Raw genomic sequence first — 26759 nt, 5'->3', positions numbered from 1 at the left:
TTACACCAACAATCGGCAAATGGTCAAACATTTAAAGATGATTCATTTCCATCTAAAGGAGCCTTACCTGCATTCCGTATCCTCTCTTTGTACTGCTGATCTAGTTTTTTCATTCTCTTCTGATATTCCTGTAATGTACCTAATTTTGAACATTTAAAAAATAAAATTATTGTGAATATAAATCTGCTCTACATTTTGCTTCCTAAAATTATTCTCTAGCATCTACACTGACTGTTTCAGTAACACCAAAGGAAGACACACCTCAGCAAAGTTAACTCTGGTTCTTAACCAAGGCACACAGCAGAAACCACTAGGGGCCTATTCAAAGTCCACCCAACCCAGTGGATCAAGGGTCTGTAGTGAGTGAGGAGGAGTGGAAAAGTGCCAACATCTCCACACTATTCTGATCAGTTGCTGCAATAGTCTGAATCAATGGGCCTTCCTTTACTGGAAAAGGTTCATTCTCCTTCAGTAAGGTCTAGGTCAATGCTCTCCAGTAGAACCTTCTGCAATGGTGTGTTTTACATTTGCAATGTCCAACATGGCAGCCACTAACCATTTGTGGCTATTTTAGCACTTGAAATGTAGCTAGTGGAACTGAAAAACTAAATTATTAATTAAATTTAAACAGCCACATATGGCTAGTGACAACATTAAACAAATCAAGTATAGATTCTAACCAAATTGCTATTCATTTCATTGCTCTTCCCACAAAACAGTTAATTATGAGGGGCCCATCTTGTGGGGGGAAGTGTTTCCTGATTATAATGCCCGACCATGGGCTAGTCCAAGGGCGTGGATCACTCACCAGCAATAAAAGCACATAGTAGAAACAGCAGTTTCAGGCCGGGCATGGTGGCTCATGCCTGTGATCCCAGCACTTTGGGAGGCTGAGGTGGGCAGATCACCTGAGTTCAAGAGTTCAAGACCAGCCTGGCCAATGTGGTAAAATCCCGTTTCTACTAAAAATACAAAAATTAGCTGGGCCTGGTGGCGGGCATCTGTAATCCCAGCTACTAGGGAGGCTGACGCAGGAAAATCGCTTGAACCCAGGAGGTGAAGGTTGCAGTGAGCTGAGATCGTGCCACTGCACTCCACCTGGGAGACAAAAGCGGAACTCAACCTCGGACAAAAAAAAAAAAAAAGAGAAGAAAAAGCAAAAACAGTTTTCACTGACAAGGGGACTCCACAATATGAAACCGAAGAGCTCACTGCCACAGCTAACTGTCTCCAGGACCCTGCAGTGTGCACACTGCTGTGCTAGACGCTCCTCGTGCATAATCACATCTACTCTTACTTTCTTCATTTTGCAGATCAGAAAACAGATTAAACAAGAGAAACTGGCGTGCCCAAGGTCACATTACTAGAAGCAGGGAAACTGGGATTCCAACCCCTTACAAAACTCCAGAGCCTGCACTTTTTTTTTTTTTTTTTTTGAGACAGAGTCTCGCTTTGTCGCCCATGCCGGAGTTCAGTGGCGCAATCTCGGCTCACTGCAAGCTCCGCCTCCCAGGTTCATGCTATTCTCCTGCCTCAGTCTCCAGAGTAGCTGGGACTACAGGTGCCCACCACAACGCCCGGCTAATTTTTTGCATTTTTTCGTAGAGACAGGGTTTCACCGTGTTAGCCAGGATGGTCTCGATCTCCTGACCTCGTGATCCACCCGCCTCGGCCTCCCAAAGTGCTGGGATTACAGGCGTAAGCCACCGTGCCCGGCCTCAGAGCCTGCACTCTTAACTCTGATGCTGCACTGCCTTTAGCAGCCAGCGGCATTTGACAAAATACAATCTACTTTTAATGTAACAAGCAAAAAGGAGAGAACACAGTGTGAATAATGCACAAGGTCATTAACATTTGGTTTAGAAAAAACAGTAAAACTTTATTCTTTGATAACAACGTCTCTCCTAAAAATATCTAGCTTTATGCACAGTGGCGTTCAATTCGTGCTCCATTGAAAGTCCCAAGTGAGATTTCATTTGAAGAAAGAATCTCACACATACTGGAAATAAATGTTTCAAAATCATGGAGTTGGAAAATCACCACTTTACTGACAGCAAAAGATAGCAAAATGTACTGGATAGCTAAGATCAGCCAGACCACATTTTAAATAACTCCCACAGAGAAGTGAAATACACAGATTTCAAGGGTTTGTAATATTAAGAAGCATATTTAAAAATGCAGGATTCAATCACACACCAACCTTCTTGCAGTTGTTGCAACTGCCTCTTGAGAGAAGCCAGTTTGTCCTGATACATCCTATAAAAAAAAAAGTCACACTAACAGATAAAAACATTCAGTACTCAATTCCAAAATAACCTACTCACAGAAATTAGCTGGGCTGTTATGGGAAGGTCATTAATGTCCTTCAGGGAAGAGAGGAAAGTCAAGTCTGCTTGCTGGCTTAAAATGCACCAGCAGCCACAGGGATCAGAAAGGAACAAGAAAGAACCCTGTGTTCCTCAATCTTATTCTAATTTTGTAGATTCTCCCATGTTATCCCATCTTTAGAGAATCCGTCTAAAACTTGCAACGATAGCAGATTTTAATAAATAAGTGACAATGATAAACAGGCAAGCACACAATGTAGAAATGGCATTAAACACAACTCTTACATAGACTCTACAATTAGATTGTAAGTTACAAGAGAGTAAGATTATGCCTTCAGCATGTTTTTCTATGCAGATAGGCTTAGCAGTGTGAGAACTAAGTCAATAAACCTTCACATCATTTTTTAAAGTACTACTCTTTTAGGATCAGAGAAAAAATAGTAATTCAGAAAGAAAAGTTAAAAGGCAGAATTTACTTGCAGCCCCAGCTGGATGGGAATACACAGCACACACGAAGCAAAAGCATTTGGCATGTTAGTTTTTTCCTCTCACACCTAATGCATTATAGGTAGTCATAACTTCAGCAAGTCGATTTGAAGGTGGGTTCCACATATAAATCACATTTCAGCGAATATTTTTGCTTCTACCTGAAAAACACCCCCAATTTAACAGTGATAAAAACAAGATTTGTGATCTGAAAGAACACTGTCCAACATATAACATGCACAATAACCTTTTGGTATATGTGCTGCTGAAGTGAGCACATAGGCGTTATAACCTTTTCAGTGCTCAAATAAGGGCTGCAAATACAACCCAACCCTCTGTAAGGGGAGGAGAGTAGGCAGAATTTGAGACTCACACATGTCTGACCCTTTTAGGGCAAATTCTGATGCACTTTCGATTTCACCTTGAATTATACAAGGTATTCCATTTTAACTGAAATTATTTTCTACATCATCAAATACTAAGGCAGGCCAGGCGAGGTGGCTCACACCTGTAATCCCAGCACTTTAGGAGGCTGAGGCGGGTGGATCACTTGAGGTCAGGAGTTCGAGACCAACCTGGCCAACATGGTGAAACCCTGTCTCTACTTAAAAAAAAAAAAAACAAAAACAAAAATTAGCTAGACGTGGTGGTGGGAGCCTGTAATCCCAGCTACTTGGGAGGCTGAGGCAGAACAATAGCTTGAACCCAGGGGTTGGAGGTTGCAGTGAGCCGAGATCATGCCACTGCACTCCAGCCTGGGCGACAGAGCAAGACCCAGTCTCAAAAAAAAAACAAAAAAACGGCTGGGCATGTTGGCTCATTCTTGTAATCCTAGCACTCCAGGAGGCCGAAACAGGAGGAATGCTTGAGCTCAGGCATTCAAGACCAGCCTGGGCAACACAGTGAGACCTTGTTTCTACTAAAAATTTTAAAAATCAGCTGGGCGTGGTGGCATGTGCTGATTGGAAGGCTTGTCCCAGCTACTTGGAAGGCTGAGGTGGGAGGATCAATGGATTGAGCCCCAGAGGTTGAGACTGCAGTGAGCTGCTATCACGCCACTGCACTCCAGCCCAGGCAACAAAACAAGATACTGTCTCAAAAAAAAGTGGCCCAGCATGATGGCTCAGGCCTGTAATCTCAACACGATGGGAGGCTGAGGCAGACAGATCACCTGAGGTCAGGAGTTCCAGCCTGCCCAACATGGTAAAACCCTGTCTCTACTAAAAATTAAAAATAAAAAAAAAATTCAGCCAGGCGTGGTGGCACATGCCTGTAGTCCCAGCTACTCAGGAGGCTTAGCCACGACAATCACTTGAACTCAGGAGGTGGAGGTTGCAGCGAGCCAAGATCATGCCATTGCACTCCGGCCTGGGTGACAGAGTGAGACTCTGTTTCAAAAAAAAAAAAAAAAGCAATCCGTCTCTATTCAGCACTGGTTAGACCTAGCTGAATTACCCCTTTGAGTTCCAAAGCACAAAAACAATGCGAGAATCCAGAGGATGGCCACAAAACATTTGCAAAAAGGACCTAAAGGGAAAGGAATGTGATCATCTTGTTAAAAGGTAAAGAACTTTAAAAACCTAACACATTCAACAAATATATATATTAAATATACCTTATACCGTTTTCCATCTGGGTGTATGCTAAAAGTGAGTGAGGTTTTCATTTCTCTGAATCTGTTTGGCTGTGGCTCTGTCTGAAGACAATGAGAAGGCTTGGGTGAGAGCACGTGCAAACGTGGACAGAGCACTGGCCTGAGAGTCAGCATGAGGCCAGGCAGGGTTGCTCATGCCTGTAATCCCAGCACTTTGGGAGACCAAAGCGGGTGGATCACCTGAGGTCAAGAGTTTTGACACCAGCCTGGCCAACATGGAGAAACCCTGTCTCTATTAAAAATATGAAAATTATTAGCCAGGCGTGGTGGCATGTGCCTGTAGTCCTTGCTACTCGGGAGGCTGAGGCAGAATTGCTTAAGCCCAGGAGGCAGAGGCTGCAGTGAGCCGAGATCACGCCACTGCACTCCAGCCTGGGCAACAAAGCGACACTCCGTCTCCACAAAAAATAAATAAATAAATACAAAAATTAGCCGGGCGTGGTGGTGCATGCCTGTAATCCCAGCTACTTGGGAGGCTGAGGCAGAAGAATAACTTGAACCTGGGAGGTGGAGGTTGCGGTGAGCCAAGACTGCACCACTGCACTCCAGCCTAGGCGACTGAACGAGACTCCGTCTCAAAAAAAATTAAATAAAAATAAATAAATAAATAAATAAGAGTCAGCAGCCTGCTTTTCAATCGTGGCTTCTCTGAGCTCTCCAGGCCTCTGGCACCTTGTTTAGCACATTAGTGCAGTGAGTTCACACTCACCTGAGAACTCAGTTGCTTCAAGACACCAATTACCCTCTCTGTGCATTAGTTTGCCCATTAAAAAAGAAAAAGAAAAAAAAAAAAGGCCAGGCGCAGTGGCTCACGCCTGTAATCCCAGCACTTTAGGAGGCCAAGGTGGGCAGATCACGAGCTCAGGAGTTCGAGACCAGCCTGGCCAACACGGTGAAACCCCGTCTCTACTAAAAATACAAAAATTAGCTGAGCATCGTGGCGTGAGCCTGTAATCCCAGCTACTCAGGAGAATCATTTGAACCCAGGAGGCGGAGGTTGCAGTGAGCCAAGATCCTGCCACTGCACTCCAGTCTGGGCAACAGAGCAAGGCCCTGTCTCAAGGAAAAAAAAGAGTAAGTGGTAAAAGGTCCTCTCCTGTTGTACAGCATCATTCCCTCCCCTGTGTCCATTGCCCTCAAGACTCTTTCTAGAGAGTACTCAACAGAGTCTTATAACGGGAAGACTGATTAAATGTAATTAATTTAAAGTGGAGAAATTGCAAACATACATGGTCTGTGGAAGCGCTATGGTCAAAATCATACGCACAAGGTCACTACAGATTAAGTATCCCTTATCTGAAATGCTTTGGATCAGAAGTGTTTTGGATTTTTTCAAATTTTAGATTATTTGCAATATACTTACCAGCTGAGCATCCCAAATCCAAAAATCTGAAATCTGAAATAGTGCAATGAGCATTTCCTTTGAGCATCATGCTGGCACTCAGGAAGTTTTAGATTTTGGAGCATTTGAGATTTCAGATTTGGGATGCTTAATATATATAAAGATGTTGTTGTCAATTCTATGTGCCAAAAAGACATAGGCAAATCATACTCACTGTTCCTTCATTTCTACATAGTCTTCTTCATCATGCTTTGCCAGGTCAGTTTCACTAGCATCCTCAGTGTCTGAATAAATTTAGGAAAGAGGGGCTAGTTAAAATCATAATTCAGAGTTGGCGTCACCTGACACAGAATAGGCACTCAATAAACTCCTGTAAAATCAATTTCTATTCAATGCAGGCTTGCACAAAGCCATCAGTGAAAAACATTACACACAGTTAGTAGGCCACCCCTATCTGCAAACGTGAAACCTGTGGACATGGAAGGCCAATGCAAAGAATTTGAGTATTCTCAGGTTGTGGTATCCATGAAGTTCTAGAACCAGTCCCCCATGGATACCGAGGGACAGCCAGCCGCACTTCAGAAAAGAAAAGGCCATTTCCAACTCATGGTCAGATTTATGCAAAAAGCTTGCCTTTACCTGAAATGCAGCCACAGAATAGGGTGTCTCAAGCACAGGCAGTTATGGTGAAGGCTGCTACTTCTGCAGAAACAACAATGCTGGCAACTCAAGAAAGGAGATGCAGGTGTAAGACTAGACACTGCGGGCAGTCAAGCCTCACTCACTGCTCCAGAAAAAAACTAGTATGTACATTCTCTCCTGATACATACCCAGTTGGAACCCTTCGCACATTTTACATCAGGATACACGGTTGTCCCTCAGTATCCGTGGCAGAATGGTTCCTGCACCTCCCTTGGATACCAAAATCCTCAGCTGCTCAAGTCTCTGACAAAATGACATAGTATTTGCATATAACCTACGCACATCTTCCAGTATACTTTTTTTTTAATGAGACACAGTCTCACTCTGTCGCCCAGGCTGGAGTGCAGTGGCACAATCTCGGCTAACTGCAACCTCCACCTCCTGGGTTCAAGCGAGTCTCCTGCCTCAGCTTCCCAAATAGCTGGGATTACAGGGGTGCACCACCACACCCGACTACTTTTTGTATTTTTAGTAGAGATGGGGTTTCGCCACGCTGGCCAGGCTGGTTTCGAACTCCTGGCCTCAAGTGAACCATCTACTTTGGCCTCCCAAAGTGCTGGGATTACAGGCATGAGCCACTGCGCCAGGCCAACAGTACACTTTAAATCATCTCTAGATTACTTAGCATATCCAGGCCAGGCATGGCAGCTCATGTCTGTAATCCCAGCACTTTGGAAGGCCAAAGCAGGAGAATCACCTGAGGACAGGAGTTCCAGACCAGCCTGGCCAACGTGGTGAAACCCCATCTCTACAAAAAACACAAAAATTAGGGCCAGGTGCAGTGGCTCACGCCTGTAATCCCAGCACTTTGGGAGGCCAAGGCAGGTAGGTGGCTCACCTGAGGTCGGAAGTTCGAGACCAGACTGACCAGCATGGAGAAACCCTGTCTCTACTAAAAATACAAAATTAGCTGGGGGTGGCGGTGCATGCCTGTAATCCCAGCTACTCGGGAGGCTGAGGCAGGAGAATCGCTTGAACTCGGGAGGCAGAGGTTGCGGTGAGCCGAGATCACGCCATTGCACTCCACCCTGGGCAACAAGAGCAAAACTCCGTCTCAAAAAAAAATAAAATAAACAAAACAATAAATAAAACCACAAAAATTAGCCGGGCATGGTGGCAGGTGCCTACAATCCCAACTACTCTGGAGGCTGAGGCAGGAGAACTGCTTGAACCCAGGAGATGGAAGTTACAGTGAGCTGAGATCGCGACACTGCACACCAGCCTGGGTGAGAGAGTGAGACTCCATCTTAAAAAAAAAAAAAAAAAAAAAAGATCACTTACAATATCCAATAAAACGTAAATACTATGTAAGTAGTTGTTACCCTATACTGTTTAGGAATAACAAAAAAAAAGTCTGCACATGTTCAGTACAGATCCAATTTTTTTCCTGAATATTTTTGAGCTGCGCTTGGTTGAATTCACAGATGCAGAACCCACAGATATGCAGAGCCAACTGTATACAATAAAAAAGGGGAATCTGACACAAATAATTAAATATTTTCCAAGTTACAACTAAAGGGAACAAGGAGGAGGCCAGATGATCAAACGAAAACTGTTTCAGAACATCTTAAACATTGTTCTTAGAACAAGCTAATGGCTGGGGTGTCTACAAAATTTTAATAGCCCCTATACTGGAAGGAAAAAAAACTCAATTTTGGTTCCACAGCGCCCCCTCGTGGGTATGAGATGCAGTGCAAGTGCTTCACATTCAAAATCTCTGGTTAAGCCGTGTCTTCTCATGGAGCTAAACCGAATGCAGTCCTTCAACTTTCTATGTCATGCATACGCAGCTGTCTTTTGTAAGGCTGTTGCAGATTCAATTCCCCACAGACCCTTCTCCCCTCCTTCAGCCAAGAGGCCTTCCCTGAGTTCCTGTCATGGTCAGCCACATTACTTGGCACTCGGGAAACTCAGATGAATAAAACGTAGGCCCCATTCCAAACAGTTGGTCTAGCTTTTGCTCCACGGCCCGATTTTGTCCCAGAATATTCCACTCATATATCGGTCTCTCTTTATTTCCTATTTCTCCTCCCTTTATCTCTCACATTTCATCACCTTCCTCCTCCTCCATCCCTCCAAAATAGCGTTCCTCACACTTGCCAAATTATAAAGCCCAGTTTGAAAAGCAAGGCTCTGAGACGCTGTCATGACAGTGTAAAGAGCATGGGACTGAAAACACAACACCTGGGGACCATTAGGCAAATCCTTCCCTCTCTTACCTGTTTCCGGGAGGGGGGCGGGTGGGGAGAACATTTACGGAGTATTTACAGTAGCAGGCCAAGTACTTTATGCGCATGTCATTTAATCCCTATACCGACCCTAGGAAGTGCTTTCTAGGGCAGGTGTGGGAATTAAACAGCTCCATTACAGTTGGGTAAATCGAGGCTGGAAAACTTAAGTTTACAAAGCTGAGTTAAGTGACAAAGCCAAATTTAAACCTGTATCTGGCTGGTTCTAGGTCCCTTTCCTTTAACCAACCTGAGTTCTCAATAGCGTACTACCTCAAGTATAGCTGACTAATGCATTTCGGGGGTGGGGAGGGGCAACTTTGGACTCTGATGCTCTCAGACACAAAAAAGGGGCGAACTACACTCGGTGTATTCAGTAAATGAGTTTCTAATTCCTGCTAGTGAAGATGTGAGGTTCAATCAGAAACAGCTGGGGAGGACGGGGTCTTAAAGGGACCCCCAGCATGACAACATCTAAGTCCGCTGTCCCCATCACAGTCGAGTGTAACGCACCCAGGGCTTCCCCGCTACTCCAGCATGGACGGGGATAACTTCCCCGAGCCCCGCAACTCCCGGCGGCTCCTCCACGCAGCCCCAGGCCCCGGAGGCCGCCCCGCCCCTCTCCCGAACAGCCCCACCCCCTCCCCCAGCGGTCCCACCTCAGCTCCGGGCGACCGGGCGAGCGGCAGGACTCACCTTCGTCTGACTCGCGGCCCCGACAGCTGCGCTCGTCCTCCTCGGCGCTCTCCAGCTCTTCGTCCTCCTCGGGGTAGTACTCGGGGGCCGGCGGCGCTCCAGCCTGGGCCGGGGCCGGGGCCAGCAGCCCCGCGGCACTCATGTCGCCACTGACCGCAGCTGAGCGTGACCCACGGACACCGCGGCCACCCGCGCTCGGTACTCGCCGTCTGCCTAGCAGTGTCCGTGGCAGCCCCCAACTCGAGGAGCGGCAGCCACGGCGACCCCTTCCCCGTCTCCGCCGAGCTCCGCCCCCCGCGCCCGCGCTCGGCAACGGGGGCCTCGCGCCGCGAGCGACTTCCGGGTCGAGAGCTGCCCGACAACGGCCTGATTCCGCCATCCTTGGGGGAGTGGAGATGCCGCTGGACGCCCCCGTCGCCACAGCCTCAGCCCTTTCATCGCCGTCTTAAAAACCTCAACGTACAGTGGGGGAGGGGCGGAGCCAGGTTCGCTAGAGTCAGGCAAATCTACGGGCAGGCCCAGCAGCGGTCAGGACCCCGAGGCTCGCAGGCGACTTCCGGAGACAGCCGCCAGGCGGCGCCTGGAGCTAGAACTAAAGCGGTGATCGTTAGCGACCTAGGGGCGGAGGGTTTGAAGGGCCCTTGGCAGGTGGAGGTGGTCTCTAATTTAAGCAGGGGAACGACGCGACCTGCCCCCTTATTAGGTCGGAAAACCTAGACATCCAGAGTGTGCGTGATCATGCAGCCTGGCTCCTCCTGTGACTAGTTAGAGCTTTATTAAGAGCTAAAAGACAAGGATGCTGATATTCCATCCTGGGGACAGCAAAATAGTATTTTCCCAGCCCTTAGGAATCCTTTCTGTTTGTGTAAGGTTTATTCGGTAAGATGTTCCCCCGGTTTTACAAATGAGAAACGAGCTGTCGTTTGCCTAAAAAAAAATAGTAACGTCCAGTCTGATGTTTTAGACTCCGAGACCCAGGCCCTCCGCGGTACAGCTGCCTTGAATATTAATTTTTTAAAAGGTGCTTTTGCTTAATCCAACAGCTTGCTCTGAGCTCTCAACTGAAGAAGGGGAGAATTTGCCTACCAGAAGTTATTTGGCCAAGGCCCACGAGGAAGCTTAAAAAACAGGAGAGCTGAGTATCTGCAAGAATTAATTTGTGCGATTCCCTCTGAGTAGAAGAGGGACACGGTGCTGTAAGGTTTGCTGAACGAATAGATTTAAGGTGACCCTTTAGCTAAGAGCAGTGTGGTCTAGTTGTGTGTAGCGAGAAAAAAGGGTAAGGTTTTTAATGGTTTATCCAAAGTAGCCCCACTTTTATGTTCCACCCGAGTCTCCGTAGGAAACGCAACCAGTAGTGAAAATGAACATAGATGTGAAAACCAGGGTGGAACCGAATATTCCCATTCTCAGACCTTTTGTGATCAAATTTATCTCTGAATTGGCCCCTATGGACTCTTCTAAAAATGAAACGTTATTCTCATCCCACTTATTTTGACATTTATTTACTACCTTGTTTTAATTAAAATCTTGGCTCTATTTGTAAGGGATTTTTTCTCCCAACAAAACTAAAGAATTTCCAGAATGGAATGCTAAGATGTCTTTCCAGGAGTTCCGAGATCTTTTGAAGTGCCTTCTAAATAAGAATCATTCTCAGATCGCACCGTAGGTCTGCCATCTATATTTAAACTAGGATTTCAGAACTGTCTCTTGTCCAAAAGATGAAGTCATTTTCTTTATTTGTGCTGTTGGAGAACATCTAAATTACTTGCAATCAACTATATTGAGTAACTTGCGTTCCTGTCAGTAGCAATAATCGTAGTGCAGAAAAAGCAAAGATTTTAGAAATCAAGAGTTCATTGATACAATTAATTTTTATTTCGTTGCTAAATGGTTTCCTTTCAAGACGCTGAGATTTTTATCCTGCTTATGTTTTACTGCTATCTTCTTGACTGCAAACAGCATCTGTTAATGGTCATGCATTTCTTTTTTATATGTAATGAATAGACACAACTGAGCACTTGGGTTATGAAAACTTACCCCATTGTTTTCTGTCCAGATTGCCAGCTGCAGAACTAAAAAATGCTCTTTAGTGAAGGTGGACCTACTCAAAAAAATTCTCTTATGGCTTTAGTCTTACCCAACCTTTAGATTTATTTAATATGATTTTGGACAGTCACTATACTCCTGTAAAAATCAAGTTCCCTCAAAACCAAGTTTTACCACCTTGAAATCTTTTTCTGTATCCCTTCTCAAAATGGTACTCAGCCACACCGCTCAGGAACTCGACTTGACTTGAAATGAAGTCCTGCCAGCCCCATGTCCACTTCTTTGCTTCCAGGCCTTCTCTGCCTACCCTAACACCCAAACTGAAACTTTAAAGGGGGACATCACAATTGGAATGGAGTATGATTCTTTTTTTTTCTTTCTTTTTTTGAGACGGAGTTTTGCTCTTTCACCCAGGCTGGAGAGAAGTGGTGCGATCTCGACTCACTGCAACCTCCGCCTCCGGGTTCAAGCGATTCTCCTGCCTCAGCCTTTCGAGTAGCTGGGATTACAGGTGCGTGCCACCACGCCCGGCTAATTTTTGTATTTTTCGTACAGACAGGATTTCACCATGTTGGCCAGGCAGGTCTGGAACTCTTGACCTCAGGTGATGAATGGAGTATGATTCTTAAAACACTAGAAGAAACATGTATACTGTTTAGAACACAAACACATTTTGTCAGCTGGAGTTAAAAAGTTAACAATCGAGGGTTCTCTGAGAACTAAGGCCTGTATACATCTGACAAAACTTAGGATCAAAATGTGTTCCTGAAACGAAACAATTTATTCATAAAATGCTAAATTCTAAAGTCCACAAACTTACTTTTGGGGTTAAGAGTAAGGAAAGCAGTTTTCTGTTTCCGGTGTTGATTTGATCAGCATATCCAGTTTCACAAAAATAACACAAATGGGTCTTAGTGATGCACTTTCACCCCTGGCAGGCACTATCCTTTAGCGTGGATCAAGAGGAGTGTCTGATTATCACATGTCAAACTTGAGTCAAAGCTCGTTATCCTTTGGCCACACGTTCACATAGAATCATTAAAACCTGTGGCCCTGGAAAAAGGTTATATTGAATAGGTTTGCTGAACCCTTGTTAAGCTAATAATAGGGTTCCCCTACTACAGTCTTCCTACTGTCATAAAAACCTACAAACTGAAAATTTCTAAAGCTTTGTCCTTGCACCTATCAAAATGTGCCCCGCATTGAACGCTTAGTTGGGCAAAGTATCCACCTAGTACTGTATATGGATTTTTTTTTCCCCAACGGTATCAAACTGACGGCTGCTGAACTCAATTCAAGGAGAAGCAACTCCCTTGCAAGAGATTTTAAAAAGAAATGGTTTAAATCCAGGAAATTTTTACAAATCCTGGGCAAATAAATGCTGTATTAGTTCATGGCAGAATTACTAAGAAAGCTGTGCAAGGTCTAGCGAGAGACTGGGGTCCTCCCCAAAGGCTCTAACATGGTGGTCCCTGGGAATCTCCCAAGAAAAGTAAAGGCGTGGGGAGAAGTGCCATGAACTTTGACCGGAGAGCAGCACAAACAAGACTGACCGCACCCCAGGCGGGCCCGTGGGTTACTAAAGTTGCAAGGTCTTCCGCGTCTGAGGAGACCCCGCCCTGCCCTGTCCCGCCCACCGACAACTCCGCCAATCCTCGGGCTCCATCGACCGCTCGGCTTCCCAGGCTCCATAAATCAAATACCTATATACGGCCCCGGCCCTGTGCCCCGCGATCAGGGAAGGTCAGTAGAGAGCCTATTGGAGCCGAGCTTGGGGCGTGGTCCGGAGCAGGGGGCGGGCGGACTGAGACGGTGGGGCGGGGCGTGCTCGGCGCAGTCGGGTGCGATTGGCCACCCCTGGCAGGAGCCGCACCTCGGACAGCAGCAGCGGCGGCGGCCGCGGGAGGGTCCTTGTGGCGCCGGGCGGCGGGGTCCTGCGTGGAGAGTGGGACGCAACGCGGAGACCGCGAGCAGAGGCTGCGCACAGCCGGATCCGGCACTCAGCGACCGGACCCAAGGATCCGCCGGGGAACAAGCCACAGGAGAGCGACTCAGGAACAAGTGTGGGAGAGGAAGCGGCGGCGGCGGCGCCGGGCCCGGGGGTGGTGACAGCAGGTCTGAGGTGAGAGCACCGGGGCGCGGGGCGTGACAGTGGGAGCCGAGGCGGCGGGACCCCAGGCGGAGTGAGGGGAGTTGCGGGAGCGGGCTCGACAGTGCCGACTGTAGAGAGGAGACCCCGGGAGGGACCGGGACAGCGGGTGAGGAGAGGGGACTCCGAGAGGGACCGAGACTGAAAGTCTGAGGGGAGGGGTCTCCAAGAGGGGCCGGGACAGTGCGCATGAAAGGAAGGGACCCGGAGAGGGGCTGGGGTAGTGGGGTGAGGGGTGGGTGCCTCATGAGGCACTAGGATAGGGGGATGAGGGGAGGGGTCCCCTGAGGGACCAGGTCCCAGAAAAGATCCGGGACAGCGGGGAGAGGGGAAGGGTCCCCGAGAGGGGCCGGCACTGAGAGTTTGAGAGATGGGGACCCCGAGAGGGGCTGGGACAGCACCCGAGGTGAGGGCAGGGGACCCAGAGACGATCCGGGACAGAGTAAAGAGAGGGGACCGGTCAGGGGATGTGAAGACAGGGGACCCCCAGAGGGCTTAGAACAGAGTGTGAGAAGACCCCAGGAAGGGCCAGGACAGCGGGAGAAGAGGAGGGGTCCCGGAAGGGGGCTGGGCTGAGACAGCGGAGCTGAAAGCAGGACACCTAGAGAGAGGCCGGGACAGCGGGTGGGAGCAGGGTGACCCCGAGAGGGGCCAGGACAGCGGGGTGAGAGGAGGGGACCCCCAGAGGGCTCGGGACAGCGCATGCGAGCGTGGGACTCCGAGAGGGGCTTTGAGCATCGGGTGCAGGCGCGGAGCCCGAGGGAGGAGCGGTGCTCCATGGGTGCGGGTCGGGCCCTCAGTCACATAGCGGGGGCCCGGCGTGAGCAGCGAGGGAGCGGGCGGGGGGTCGCGCACGCTGAGTTGCGGGAGCCCCCCCAAGAACGGCTGCGGCGGGGAGCCTGGGTCGCGGTCGCGGCGTCGGACAGATAGGAACCGGCGGCAGCGCAGATGAGTGGAGCGGGGAGGTGGTCCCAGGGTCTGGCATCAGCGACCTCCCTGAGGGTGGAGTGTGAGCCCCCAGGACTCCGGGGGGACTCCGGAGTCGGATTATGTAATGAAACATCTCCGAAGTGAAACGCACGGGCTGGAGGAGCTGGAGGGGCTGGTGGGGCTGGCCGCAGGACAAAGATCTTGGAATGATCAAGAGACCTGCGCGGCCCGACCTCTTCTCACTGGCCCGCTGGCTTCGCATTCGTTCCTTAGAGTCTGATGTGGATGTCTTGAAAGCGAGGGGCTTCCTGATCTTAATGAAAAGGTCAGGTGAAAAGTTGGAAGGGGCTTCTTCAAACCTCCCCCACTTCCCCCTCCACAAGAAGTTGAAAGGGACAGGGATCCTTTTGGAGACCCGTGTTTTAGATTAATAAGAATATTTCTTTGATAGACCCTTGTGTTTTCTTGGACTACTGGTTTTTCATTTTACCTCAAGGAGCTAAGAAACTTTTTCAGATTTGGCAGCATATCAGTATCAATGTTTACAATGCAGATTTAAAGGAACTATACCAGGTTTGGAATCTGGACTGTTTAACTTTTGATCTGTTGGAGATAGTTGGAAGGTCAAACTAAATTTTCAAAAGAGGTTTTGGAGTCGCATAACTAAGAGCTCTTTCCAATTAGATTTCTTATCCTAAAAGCTGCCAGGATTGAGCTTTAGGCGTAATTCCAGGACAAGCTAAGGAGAGAGATAAACCTATTTAAACCAGACACTGTGTATCCTGGTGGGACGCAAGTGTGTCTATTAAAAGGTTGAAACAAATAGTGGGAAGCAATAGGGGGTGGGAGTTGGGGGACAGCCTCCTACTCTGAGGGATGTGAAAATTAAACTAATGATCAGGCTAGTCGTTCATAGTACTTAGGATATGTTAATACTGCCCTACCTACTTTTCAAACTCGAATGCACATGCTTTGTTATGGTTGTACCCAGCAGTTTTGTATTTGAATTTTTAAAACCTCCTTTTCAATGTTTATAGGTTGTGTCTCCTCACCTCTTCTCTTGGACTGGTTTCTTTTTTTTATAGAAGCAGACATCGAAAATGATGGTTTTAGGAAAATAGTGAGGAATGTAATTACTACGTAATGTCGGTTATTTAGATATCGCCTTTGTTTCAGGTTTAGAATGTGTTTTATTAGAAGTCTTTTGCCAGTGTTTAATATAGGCAGTTTCAACTAAGAGGAATAAAGGAATGTTGTATTATTTCCTAAAGATATAATGTAGATGCCTTACATATAACTGCTATGTAAATCCAAGACAGAAATTACTGAAGTTATTTTTATCAGGGTAATAATAAGTAGAGGAGAAGCACTGTTTAGGGATTTTATTTGACATTACCTGATATAGAGCAGTTCTTATATGGCTTCAGAGAGTGTGGAGCTTGATGTGGTTATGAAAATTCCACTCATATGCCAGGCGCGGTGGCTCACACCTGTAATCCCAGCACTTTGGGAGGCCGAGGCAGGTGGATCATGAGGTCAGGAGATGGAGACCATCCTGGCCAACATGATGAAACCCCGTCTCTACTAGAATACAAAAAATTAGATGGCCGTGGTGGTGTGTGCCTGTACTCCCAGCTACTCAGGGGGCTGAGGCAGAGGAATCGCTTGAACCCAGGAGTCAGAGGTTGCAGTGAGCCAAGATCGTGCCACTGCACTCCAGCCTGGCGACAGAGCAAGACTCCGTCTCAAAAAGAAAAAAAGAAAATTCCGCTAACTAGAAGTCCTCTCCTGAGACATAGAAATTATACAGATGAGAGAAACAACAACAGCAAATACAGATTTAAAATATGAGACACTATATTTAAGATGTATTGAGTGTAATTTTTTTACATTAAATTTATTTTTCCAGAATGCTAGGTCGAATTCAAGTAAAAATAAGGTCAGTTAACTCAAAAGGTATTTAGAACAGGCATATATTCATTTCGCAATGCATATAATGTATGAAATGGCCTGTGGAAGGATTGAGAATCTCAATACCAATAATTCTACAAAGTAATAGGAATATTTGAGCAGATACGCTTTCACCATATTTGTTAGCTCATTTCTGACTGGTACAAATGGTCGTTTTTTAAGACAAAACATTAAATTTATTTCCTTGTAAGAAAAGGAAGTGCTCTGATACTCCCCTAAGTGATTACTAAAGCAGTCATTTCAACCACATTATGTTATGGTATTGATCCAGAGACGTTAAAGAGAGATTCTTTGCAGTAGAATTTTTAGTGATAGTAAAGACCTGTAATAACTTCATTCCCTGGGGGGTTAGGAGAGTAGGGATTCTGTGAAAATTTTTTTCATTTGTTTCAAAAAACTAAAACTATACTACGAGAAGCTATGAATATATGAAATCATTATACCTTGACTTGCTTATTTATTTATTTAATTTATTTGAGACAGGGTGTAGCTCTGTCACCCAGGTTGGAGTGCAGTGGCGGGATATTCTCTCACTGCAGCCTCTGCCTCCCAAGATCAAGCGATCCTCTTGCCTCAGCCTCCTGAGTAGCTGGGACCACAGGCAAATACCATCACGCCTGGCTTTTTCTTCTTCTTCTTCTTCTTTTTTTTTTTTTTTTAATTTGTATTTTTAGTAGAGATGGGGTTTCACAACATTGCCCAGGCTAGTCTCAATCTTCTGAGCTCAAGTGATCCATCCGCCTCCACCTGCCAAAGTGCTGGGATTACAGGCATAAACCCACCATGCTCAGCCCCTTTGTTCATTTAAACTTTTTATTTTCTTTTTATTTTTTTACTTTACTTTTATTTTTATTTATTATTATTTTTTTTGAGACAGAGTCTCGCTCTGTCGCCCAGGCTGGAGTGCAGGGGCACGATTTCGGCTCACTGCAACCTCCGCCTCCCTGGTTCGAGCAATTCTCCTGCCTCAGCCTCCCGGGTAGCTGGGATTACAGGTGCACGCCACCACACCTGGCTAATTTTTGTATTTTTATTAGAAGCGGGTTTTCACCATGGTGGCCAGGCTGATCTAGAACTCCTGACCTCAAATGATCCACCCACCTCAGCTTCTCAAAGTGCTGGGATCACAGGCGTGAGCCACCGCGCCCAGCCTATTTTCTATTAAAAAAATAACCAGGCTGGGCGCGGTGGTTCACGCCTGTGATCCCTGCACTTTGGGAGGCCAAGGCGGGTGAATCACCTGAAGTCAGGAATTCGAGACCAGCCTAACCAACGTGGTGAAAACCCGTCTCTACTAAAAATACAAACATTAGCCGGGCGTGGTGGCAGGCGCCTGTAATTCCAGCTACCCAGGAGGCTGAGACAGAATCGCTTGAATCCGGGAGGCGGAGCTTGCAGTGAGCTGAAATAGCGCCGTCACACTCCAGCCTGGGCGACAGAGCGGGACTCCGTCTGAAAAAATAATAATAATAACCAAAAGACGTTAAGATGGAGCCTTACAGTTCCATATGAAGGCTTACAGCAACCACACATTGCAAGGTCTTTTTGGTTCTCAAACTGTTTTCAGTCTTTGTTTAGCAGGATGCAAATACTTCCCAGTATATACGATAGCACATTTTACACTTTCTATTCTACTGGACTCATATACAGGCAAACTATTGTAATCTTAGAGACTACCTTGATATCTAATTTGGTGTAATGTTTAAGCCAACCTGAATAAACATTTTCATTGCCTACCAGTATTCATATTTGTTGATATTAGTAGCATAGGCAAATAGATGAAAACTGTTGGTACTTTTTTAAAAAATAGTCTTAATTAAGTGCCCCTTTTTTAAAAATAATTTTTCCCTAGTTTTCATTTCTTCCCTCGCTCCCCCCATCCCTCGCCAAAAAAAAAAAAACAGAAGGGAGAGAGGGAGGGAGGATTCTGTGACTCTACGAAAAAAGATGACTTTTCAGTAATGGATAGTTTTTGAATTCATAGTTTTAAGTTGTGGGATATTATAAGATTGCATATCAGCATAGGGAATTTAATTTGTGACAATTTAGCTTTATCACCCATTTAATTGGTTGCTTTATTATTTGTAAGCTATATTAAAAGTTTTTTTTTACTGTTTCTTAGGCTCAGCTAAGTAAAAGAAACATAAGTGATATTTATCTATACATCTATATTATAGATTAGTTATGTTGAATTTATGGGCCAAAATGTGATCTCCCTCATTTCCAAGCTACAAGCACCAAATTAAAAAAAAAAAAAAAAAAAAACTATTTCAAATTTATGTAATAACTGATAGAATTAAATTGATAAATTTTGTTCCAGACATATGTTATTAAAGTTACCTGCTTTATAAATCAACTTAATATATTTTTTTCCTGTCTGACTTGAGATTTGTTAGGGATATTGAATTATATTTAAGATCTTTCTAAGTTATTTCTACTTTGCAAGTTAAAGGGCTAATTCCCTGGCAACAGAATGACTTAGGGGCCAATTTCTTTGTTATCAGAGATTAGTCTCCTAACCATTTGTCAGCTGTCTCACAAATAAACATTTTTAATCCCTACAATGTGTGAGAAAAGGAAGATGGCCTGGAATAAACATTTTGTTGTTGTTGTTTTCGAGACAGCCTCACTCTGTTGCCCAGGCTAGACTTCAGTGGCGCCATCTCAGCTTACTGCAACCTCCACCTCTCTCATAGCTGGGATTACAGGCACCCACCACCTCGGCCAGCTAATTTTGGTAATTTTAGTAGAGACGGGGTTTCACCGTGTTGGTGAGGCTGGTCTCGAACTGCTGGCCTCAAGTGATCTGTCCACCTCAGCCTCCCAGAGTGCTGGGACTACAAGTGTGAGCCACCATGCCTGGCCTGGAGTAAACATTTTATACCTAGAAAAACCTAGTTAGTTCCATTAAACAAAGAGGTGTGGTCCACATGACTTTAACTCCTAGCAATAGGAATTTACATGCTGGAGTCTAGTGTTCTGGGCCCTTTCACTTCACCTCTGGCCTCAGTGAAATGATGGGTAGTGAAATCAACCTCTCACTGTATACTTTATATTAATATTGTAGTCAGTTATCAAAGTACTCATTGAAGGGATCAATTTTACTTTCTTCCACTATTTTTGAGTGTCAATAAGAGAACCTTTTATTTCCACTCAAACAGGGACTCTGTGCAGTATACATTTAATTTTATGTGTTTCACTTTCTAATGATATTGGCTTATGTCCATGGCAATCAAGGCTATGACAATTCAAATATGTTTTATTTACCCATTACAATAGATGGCACTAATCAAGACAGAATGCTTTCTTAAATACATTAATAACTTAATTAGTCTTGGCAGTAGACACACTAAACAGAATCATAGTTCATAGCCAATTTTCTTTATTTTTTATTTTTTATTTATTTATTTTTTGAGATCGAGTCTCGCTCTTTCACTCAGGCTGGAGTGCAGTGGTGCTATCTTGGCTAACTGTAACCTCCACCTCCTGGGTTCAAGCGATTCTCCTGCCTCAGCCTCCAGAGTAGCTGGGATTATAGGCACCAACCACCACGCCTGGCTAATTTTTGTATTTTTAGTAGAGACGGGGTTTCGCCATATTGGCTAGGCTGGCTCCTGACCTCAGGTGATTGCCTGCTTCAGCCTCCCAAAGTGCTGGGATTACAGGTGTGAGCCACTGTGCCCAGCCCATGGCCAATTTTCTATTCTGTTCTGAACATTAGCTTTTAGTTTCAGGGTGTGTATGTGTAAATACACAAATACTTTCAAAACCGTATACATACAGTTTTTAAATGACCTAGGTCAAGATTTAATAGCAGAGATTTAAATTTATAGTAATATGCCTCCATCATCTCTTGGCAAAATTCTCTTCTGTTGTTTTATAGCAGTTTCCTGTTTACACGTGTTATTTACTAGCTTGTGAGGACAGAGATGAGTTTTATTCATCTTTGCATCCCCCATGGTAAGTATAGGACGAAGCACAGAGTATGAAGATGCTCAGTAAATGGGAATTGAGTGAATTAATGAATGATCAGCAAACTAGTAGATTATATTTATGTCCACACTTTGTTTCTTATCCTCATTGAGTGCTTTTTAAAATACATATATCTAAAAGGTATTAAAGAGACAATGGGCACACCTGTAATCCCAGCACTTTGGGAGGCCAATGCGGGAGGAGGGAGGATTGCTTGAGCCCAGGAGTTCAAGACCAGGCTGGGCAACACGGTGAAACACCACCCCCACCCCCGCCCATCTTTACAAAAAATACAAAAATTAGCTGGGTGTGGTTTTGCACACCTCTAATCCCAGCTCCTCAGGAGGCTAAGGTGGGAGGATCACTTGAACCTGGGAGATGGAGGTTGCATGAGCAATGATCACGCCACTGCATTCCAGCACAGCTGATAGAGCAAGACCCTGTCTAAAAATAAAAAATAAAAAGAGAGAGAGAGATAGTGATTTCTTTGGAATGTAAGAATAAATGTTAGCATTATTCATCTGCTACATAAAAAACAGCAAGATACAGTGGAAGGAGAGAGGGCCTTAGACTGGGAAAGATCTAGGCACCTATTTTGGCTCCATTACTATGTCTGCTGCCTGACCCTGGGCAGTTACTAAAGTCTTGATTAAAGCTCTCAATTCTCTCAACTGTAAAATAAGAATCCATACCTCTTGGGATCTGTGAAAGGAATAAGTGAAGTGATTTTTTTAAAGTGCCAAGCACAGTGACACATAGGAAGTGCTTAATGGTAGCTGTTTATTATGTTTTTGAAATAGAGTCTTGCTCTGTCACCCAGGCTGGAGTGCAGTGGTGCGATCTTGGCTCACTGCAACATCCGCCTCCCAGATTCAAGCAATTCTCCTGCCTCAGCCTCTGGAGTACCTGCGATTACAGGCACCCGCCACCACGCCCAGCTAATTTTTGTATTTTTAGTAGGGGGATTTCACCATGTTGGCCAGGCTGGTCTCAAACTCCTGGGCTAAAGCAATCCTCCTGCCTTGGCCTCTCAAAGTGCTGGGATTAAAGGCATGAGTCACTGTGCCTGGCCTCTTTATTATTTTAATCACTTGAAACAATTTCATATTGTGTGTGTGTTCTACTCCTAGTATCTAATCATTTGCTGAATCTCATAGCTGGCTCCTGACTTTTTCCAAAAAGAGTAATTAATAGATTCATACACAGGGAAATTGAAACTCAGAGAGGATAAATGACTTCCAAAGGTCCCAGAGACCATGGTAAACCAGACTGCTATGACCTAGATCTGGTTTTTCAACTCAGAACATCTTCCACTTTATACCTCTCAGTGGTCGAAGGATCTTATGAGGGCCTTAATAAGGCGCAAGGGAAGGACAGCCATGACAATTTTCCAGTCTCCTTTTCGTTTTCATTCTTCCTAGATACACTGTTAATCTCTTATTCTCACTAAAGTATGGCTCTGATTTTGACACTCACATGTTCAAAACCTTTAGTAATTCCCCATGACCTACCAAACTCAGTACAGATTTATAAACCTGTTTTATTTGTTTGTTTGTTTGTTTGTTTTTTGAGATGGAGTTTTGCTCTTGTTGCCTATGCTGGAGTGCAATGGTGCGATCTCCACTCACTGCAACCTCTGCCTCCCAGGTTCAAGCAATTCTCCTGCCTCAGCCTCCCGAGTAACTGGGATTACAGGCGTAACTGGGATTACAGGCATGCGTCACCACGCCCGGCTAATTTTGTATTTTTAGTAGAGTCAGGGTTTCTCCATGTTGGTCAGGCTGGTCTCAAACTCCCAAACTCAGGTGATCCGCCCACCTCAGCCTCCCAAAGTGTTGGGATTACAGGCATGAGCCCCCGCGCCCGGCCTATAAACCTGTTTTTAGGCTCCTATCAGCCTGTTTCTGTGTGTCTGTATGTCTGTGTGTCTCTCTGTCTCTCTCTCTCTCTCTCTCTCTCACACACACACACACACACACACACACACACAGCACCTTGACCAGACTGCTCTTCTTACTAGCCAAGCGCTTAGTCATGTGCCCCATTCAGTGTTTTGTTCCATTTCTTTTACCTAGTATGCCTTCTGTTCCTCATTTTCCAGAACTACTTCTAATGCCATCTTTCATGAGTCCTTCTCTGATTATCCTCCTTGCTGCTCGCTGCTTTGAATTCCCTAAGTACTTGATTTGTACTTTTTATTCTTATATAATACTCTCTAATATTAAATTTTAGGATTTGTACTTACCTTATCCTTCTTAGATGTCCATATTCTTAATTTTAAAAGGACAGTGTCTTATACATCTAACCTAGTGTCTTGCAACTAGTATCTTAATTGTCAAATTGTATGGAAATTTAAATACTTTAGGTTCAAAATAATATTTAAATATAATTATACATACAATTCTGTGTGCAATTGTAAGATATAATTATTGCTGCTGGTGAAGATAATGTGCATTCCTAAGAGAAGAATTCACTTGTGACCCTGACAGTTGGTAAATTTGATGCCAGTGGTAGCAAGTATATGGATACTTGTATGTTCGTTTTTAACATTGATAATATTCTCTAAAGTGGCCTTTGACTCAGTGTTTCGTATTTGTTATTTTATTTCCTTAAGTGGTATTTTTATCAGATTGGTATTTGGAAGTTTGTTTTCCTGTCTCTTTCTTTTCTTTTTTTTTTTTTTTGATACGGAGTCTTTCTCTGTTTTCCAGGCTGGAGTGCAGTGGCGCAATTCCGGCTCGCTGCCACCTCCGCCCCCCAGGTTCAAGCATTCTCCTGCCTCAGCCTCCCAAGTAGCTGGGATTACAGGCGCATGCCACTACACCCAGCTAGTGTTTTGTATTTTTAGTAGAGACGGGGTTTTGCCATGTTGGGCAGGCTGGTCTCGAACTTCTGACCTCAGGCTATCCATCCACCTTGGCCTTCCAAAGTTCTGGGATTACAGACGTGAGCTGCTGCACACCTGGCCTGTTTTCCTTTCTCTAGCTATTAGCAACAATTGAAATAAGACTGGCATTTTCAACAGAAGGTAGATGTTCACTTGAGTCAGAGGTAGAGCCTGGGAGAGGGAGGCTTAGCACTCTGGTCTTCCAAAGCAATTTTTCTTAGTGTGTGATCTAGGCAATTTGCGACTGTGAACAAATAAACTTATTGTTCCATCTTTCCTACCGTATCCTTCTCCATAGCACTTACCACCTCACATGCCGAATATTTTGCTTGTTTGTCTTATATTCCTATGTGCAAACTTGTCCAACCCATAGCCCGCAGGCTGCATGCACCCCAGGATGGCTTTGAATGTGGCACAACACAAATTTGTAAACTTTCTTAAAACATTATGAGATTTATGTGAGATTTATGCATGGACCTTTTTTTTTTTTTTTTTTTAAGCCCATCAGCTATTGTTAGTGTTGGTGTATTTTATTTGTGGCCCAAGACAATTCTTCGTCTTTCATTGTGGCCCAGGGAAGCCAAAAGATTGGACACCTCTAAATTTTAGGGTCTATGAAAGCAAAGATTTTTGTTTTATTAATTGCTATATCTCCAACTCATAGAACAGTGCCTAGCAGTTAGTAGTTGCACAATAAATATTTCTCGACTGACTAAATAGAGAAATTTGGCTTTGAGAGTTCCTCCAATTTGTTGGCTAAAAAGGTTTCATTATTTTAAAAATAAGGAAGTCTCCAGTCTGCTTTCCACAGTGGCTGGACTAATTTACTTTCGCACCATCAGTGTATACGCAGTCCCTTTTCTCTGAAGCCTCACCAGCATGTTTTTTAATTATTATTATTTTTTTTTATTAATAGTTTGACTATGCTCACTACCTGGGTGATGGGATCCATACCCCAAACCTCAACATTGTGCAATATTCCCATGTAACAAACCTGTACATGTACCCCCGTATCTAAAATAAAAGTTGAAATTTAAAAAACAATAAGGAAATAAAATCCTAGCCAGGCGTAGTGGCTCACACCTGTAATCCCACCACTTTGGGAGGCTGAGGCAGGTGGATCACTTGAGGTCAGGAGTTCAAGACCAGCCTGGCCAACATGGTGAAACCCCCATCTCTATTAAAAATACAAAAATTAGCTGGATGTGGTGGTGCATGCCTGTAATCCCAGCTACTTGGAGGCTGAGGCATGAGAATCGCTTGAACCCAGGAGGTGGAGGTTGCAGTGATCCAAGATCATGCCACTGCACTCCGGCCTGGGTGACAGAGTGAGACTCCATCTCAAAAAAAAAAAAAAAAAAGAAAAGAAAAAAAACTCCTAAGGAAGTAAATGATAGTTTGGAAGAGCAGTATTCGTCTGCAAATTCTACTCTCGGGGTTTTACGTTTTTCTTGGAGCAGCCTCGAATTTACTATATTTTTATTTCATTGAATGCAAATGAAAGGCATTACTATATTTTTATTTCATTGAATGCAAATGAAAGGCATTCCTACCACCACACCATACATCCAAGATGGCTGTATCTCATTCTGGCTAAAACCTAAGAAAACTCTGTTCACTGTAACGAAGTCTAATGGAAGCTTGATGACGTGGCTTTTAGGCATTAAAGTCTAATAAGACCAAAATAATAATAAAATTCAGTATGGGGGCATTATCCCTTGATAAAAAATTTCACTTGTTTTGCTTCGATGCTGATATTGACCCTGAAAATTGGTCAAATCAAGCTTCCGATGTTAATTTAGGGTTGTTATCAGTTTTCTGCATGTACAAGTAATTGGGTTTGAAATGTGTTTTAAGCCTGAATTAAAATAACTTAGTCACTGATGACTCATAGTGAGAAGTTTTTCCTTTTCCCTGCTGGAACATATGCCTTTACCTCCAACATGGCCTTTTAAAAACAATTAAAACATAAAGAACACTACTTTTGTGTGACAGTTTCTGGAAAAGTTCTGTTTAGGTTTAAAGTGGTGACCACTTATTACAATGCTTCTTAGTAACTACACTAACTACAATTGAGTTTCCAAATTTCCATACAAATTTCTTAGTCTCTGCCTTTATGGAAGTTTCCTCATTATATATGAAATGCTCAAAAGTCCACTAAATAGTATATGAATGACCACAGGGACTTTATTTTGTTCATTATTGTATTCCTAGTGCCTAGAACAGTGCCCTGCACATAGAAGCCAATTAGTAAGTATTTGTTGAATGAAATCACATTTTTTTTTGAGACGGAGTCTCGCTCTGTCGCCCAGGCTGGAGTCCAGTGGCGCGATCTCGGCTCACTGCAAGCTCCGCCTCCTGGGTTCAGGCCATTCTCCTGCCTCAGCCTCCCGAGTAGCTGGGACTACAGGTGCCCGCCACCACGCCCGGCTAATTTTTTTGTATTTTTAGTAGAGATGAGGTTTCACCATGTTAGCCAGGATGGTCTCGATCTCCTGACCTCGTGATCCGCCCACCTCGGCCTCCCAAAGTGCTGGGATTAGAGGCGCGAGCCACCGCGCCCGGCCATACTTTTTTTTTTTTTTTTTTTTTTGAGACAGAGTCTCACTCTGTCGCCCAGGCTGGAGTGCAGTGGTGCAGTCTTGGCTCACTGCAGCCTCTGCCTCCCGGGTTCAAGTGATTCTCCTGCCTCAGCCTCCCGAGTACCTGGGATTACGGCCTCCTGCCACCATGCCCAGCCATTTTTGTATTTTTAGTAGAGACTGGGTTTCACCATGTTGGCCAGGCCGGTCTTGAACTCCTAACCTCAAGTGATCCGCCTGCCTCGGCCTCCCAAAGTGCTGGGATTACAGGTGTGAGCCACCACACCTGATCACATACATTCTTAATAATCGTGCATCTTAGAAAAATAATGAAAGTATTGAAATAAATTTTCTCCAGCTTTTTTGAATTAGGTAATCATCAATTCAAAATCATCCTAGTTTGGGTGTCTCTCGGTATTAGCACCAAGGTAGTTCTGTTCGAATAGTTCCTAGCATTGCTTGTGCCAATCTTAAATCTCCTTTAGTGGATCTCTTACAAAAGGAAGGGTGAGTTGCCACCACCCATAGGCACTTGCGCCTGTGGGAACCAATGGGCGTTGTAACAGGAAATACTTCAGCTTGCAATACTGATAGTAATGTGTGGCACCCAGGTCACGCTGTTTTTATCTGCAGTTCCTTTTTAGTATTGTACAAAGTTTCTTGAAGATTTTTAAATACTAAGTTTAAAAGAGAATTAACTTTCAATTTGCAAATTAAAATGAGAATGGTTGCCTTTTCTTCATTATCAAGAGATGTTGAGTTGTCCTCTTGTAAGTAAATTGGT

General features: G+C 44.7%; 2 protein-coding genes across 4 annotated transcripts in view; one reads left to right on the top strand and one right to left on the bottom strand.

Annotated features, from left to right (window-relative positions):
• The window catches only part of SUDS3 (SDS3 homolog, SIN3A corepressor complex component), a 41314-nt gene extending 31538 nt beyond the window's left edge, over positions 1–9776 (bottom strand). The window contains exons 1-4 of one of the 2 annotated variants that reach the window (XM_054441966.2): positions 9436–9776; positions 6024–6093; positions 2201–2256; positions 68–139 (exon numbers count right to left, since the gene is read on the bottom strand). In XM_054441966.2, the coding sequence (XP_054297941.1) occupies positions 68–139; positions 2201–2256; positions 6024–6093; positions 9436–9577 (340 nt within the window). In that variant the 5' untranslated portion in view covers positions 9578–9776. Of the gene's footprint in view, positions 1–67; positions 140–2200; positions 2257–2803; positions 2975–6023; positions 6094–9435 lie in introns of those variants that run through there. The other variant, XM_054441967.2, reaches the window with a different exon arrangement.
• Positions 9777–12138: 2362 nt separating this feature from the next.
• The window catches only part of TAOK3 (TAO kinase 3), a 228063-nt gene continuing 213442 nt past the window's right edge, over positions 12139–26759 (top strand). Inside the window, exon 1 of one of the 2 annotated variants that reach the window (XM_054441959.2) lies at positions 12139–13606. The gene's annotated coding sequence lies outside the window, so the exon portion shown is untranslated. Of the gene's footprint in view, positions 13607–26545; positions 26746–26759 lie in introns of those variants that run through there. The other variant, XM_054441960.2, reaches the window with a different exon arrangement.

The sequence above is a fragment of the Pongo pygmaeus genome, chromosome 10 (assembly GCF_028885625.2).
Source record: "Pongo pygmaeus isolate AG05252 chromosome 10, NHGRI_mPonPyg2-v2.0_pri, whole genome shotgun sequence".
NCBI classification, from domain to species: domain Eukaryota; kingdom Metazoa; phylum Chordata; class Mammalia; order Primates; family Hominidae; genus Pongo; species Pongo pygmaeus.
This window is presented reverse-complemented; position numbering and strand designations above follow the sequence as displayed.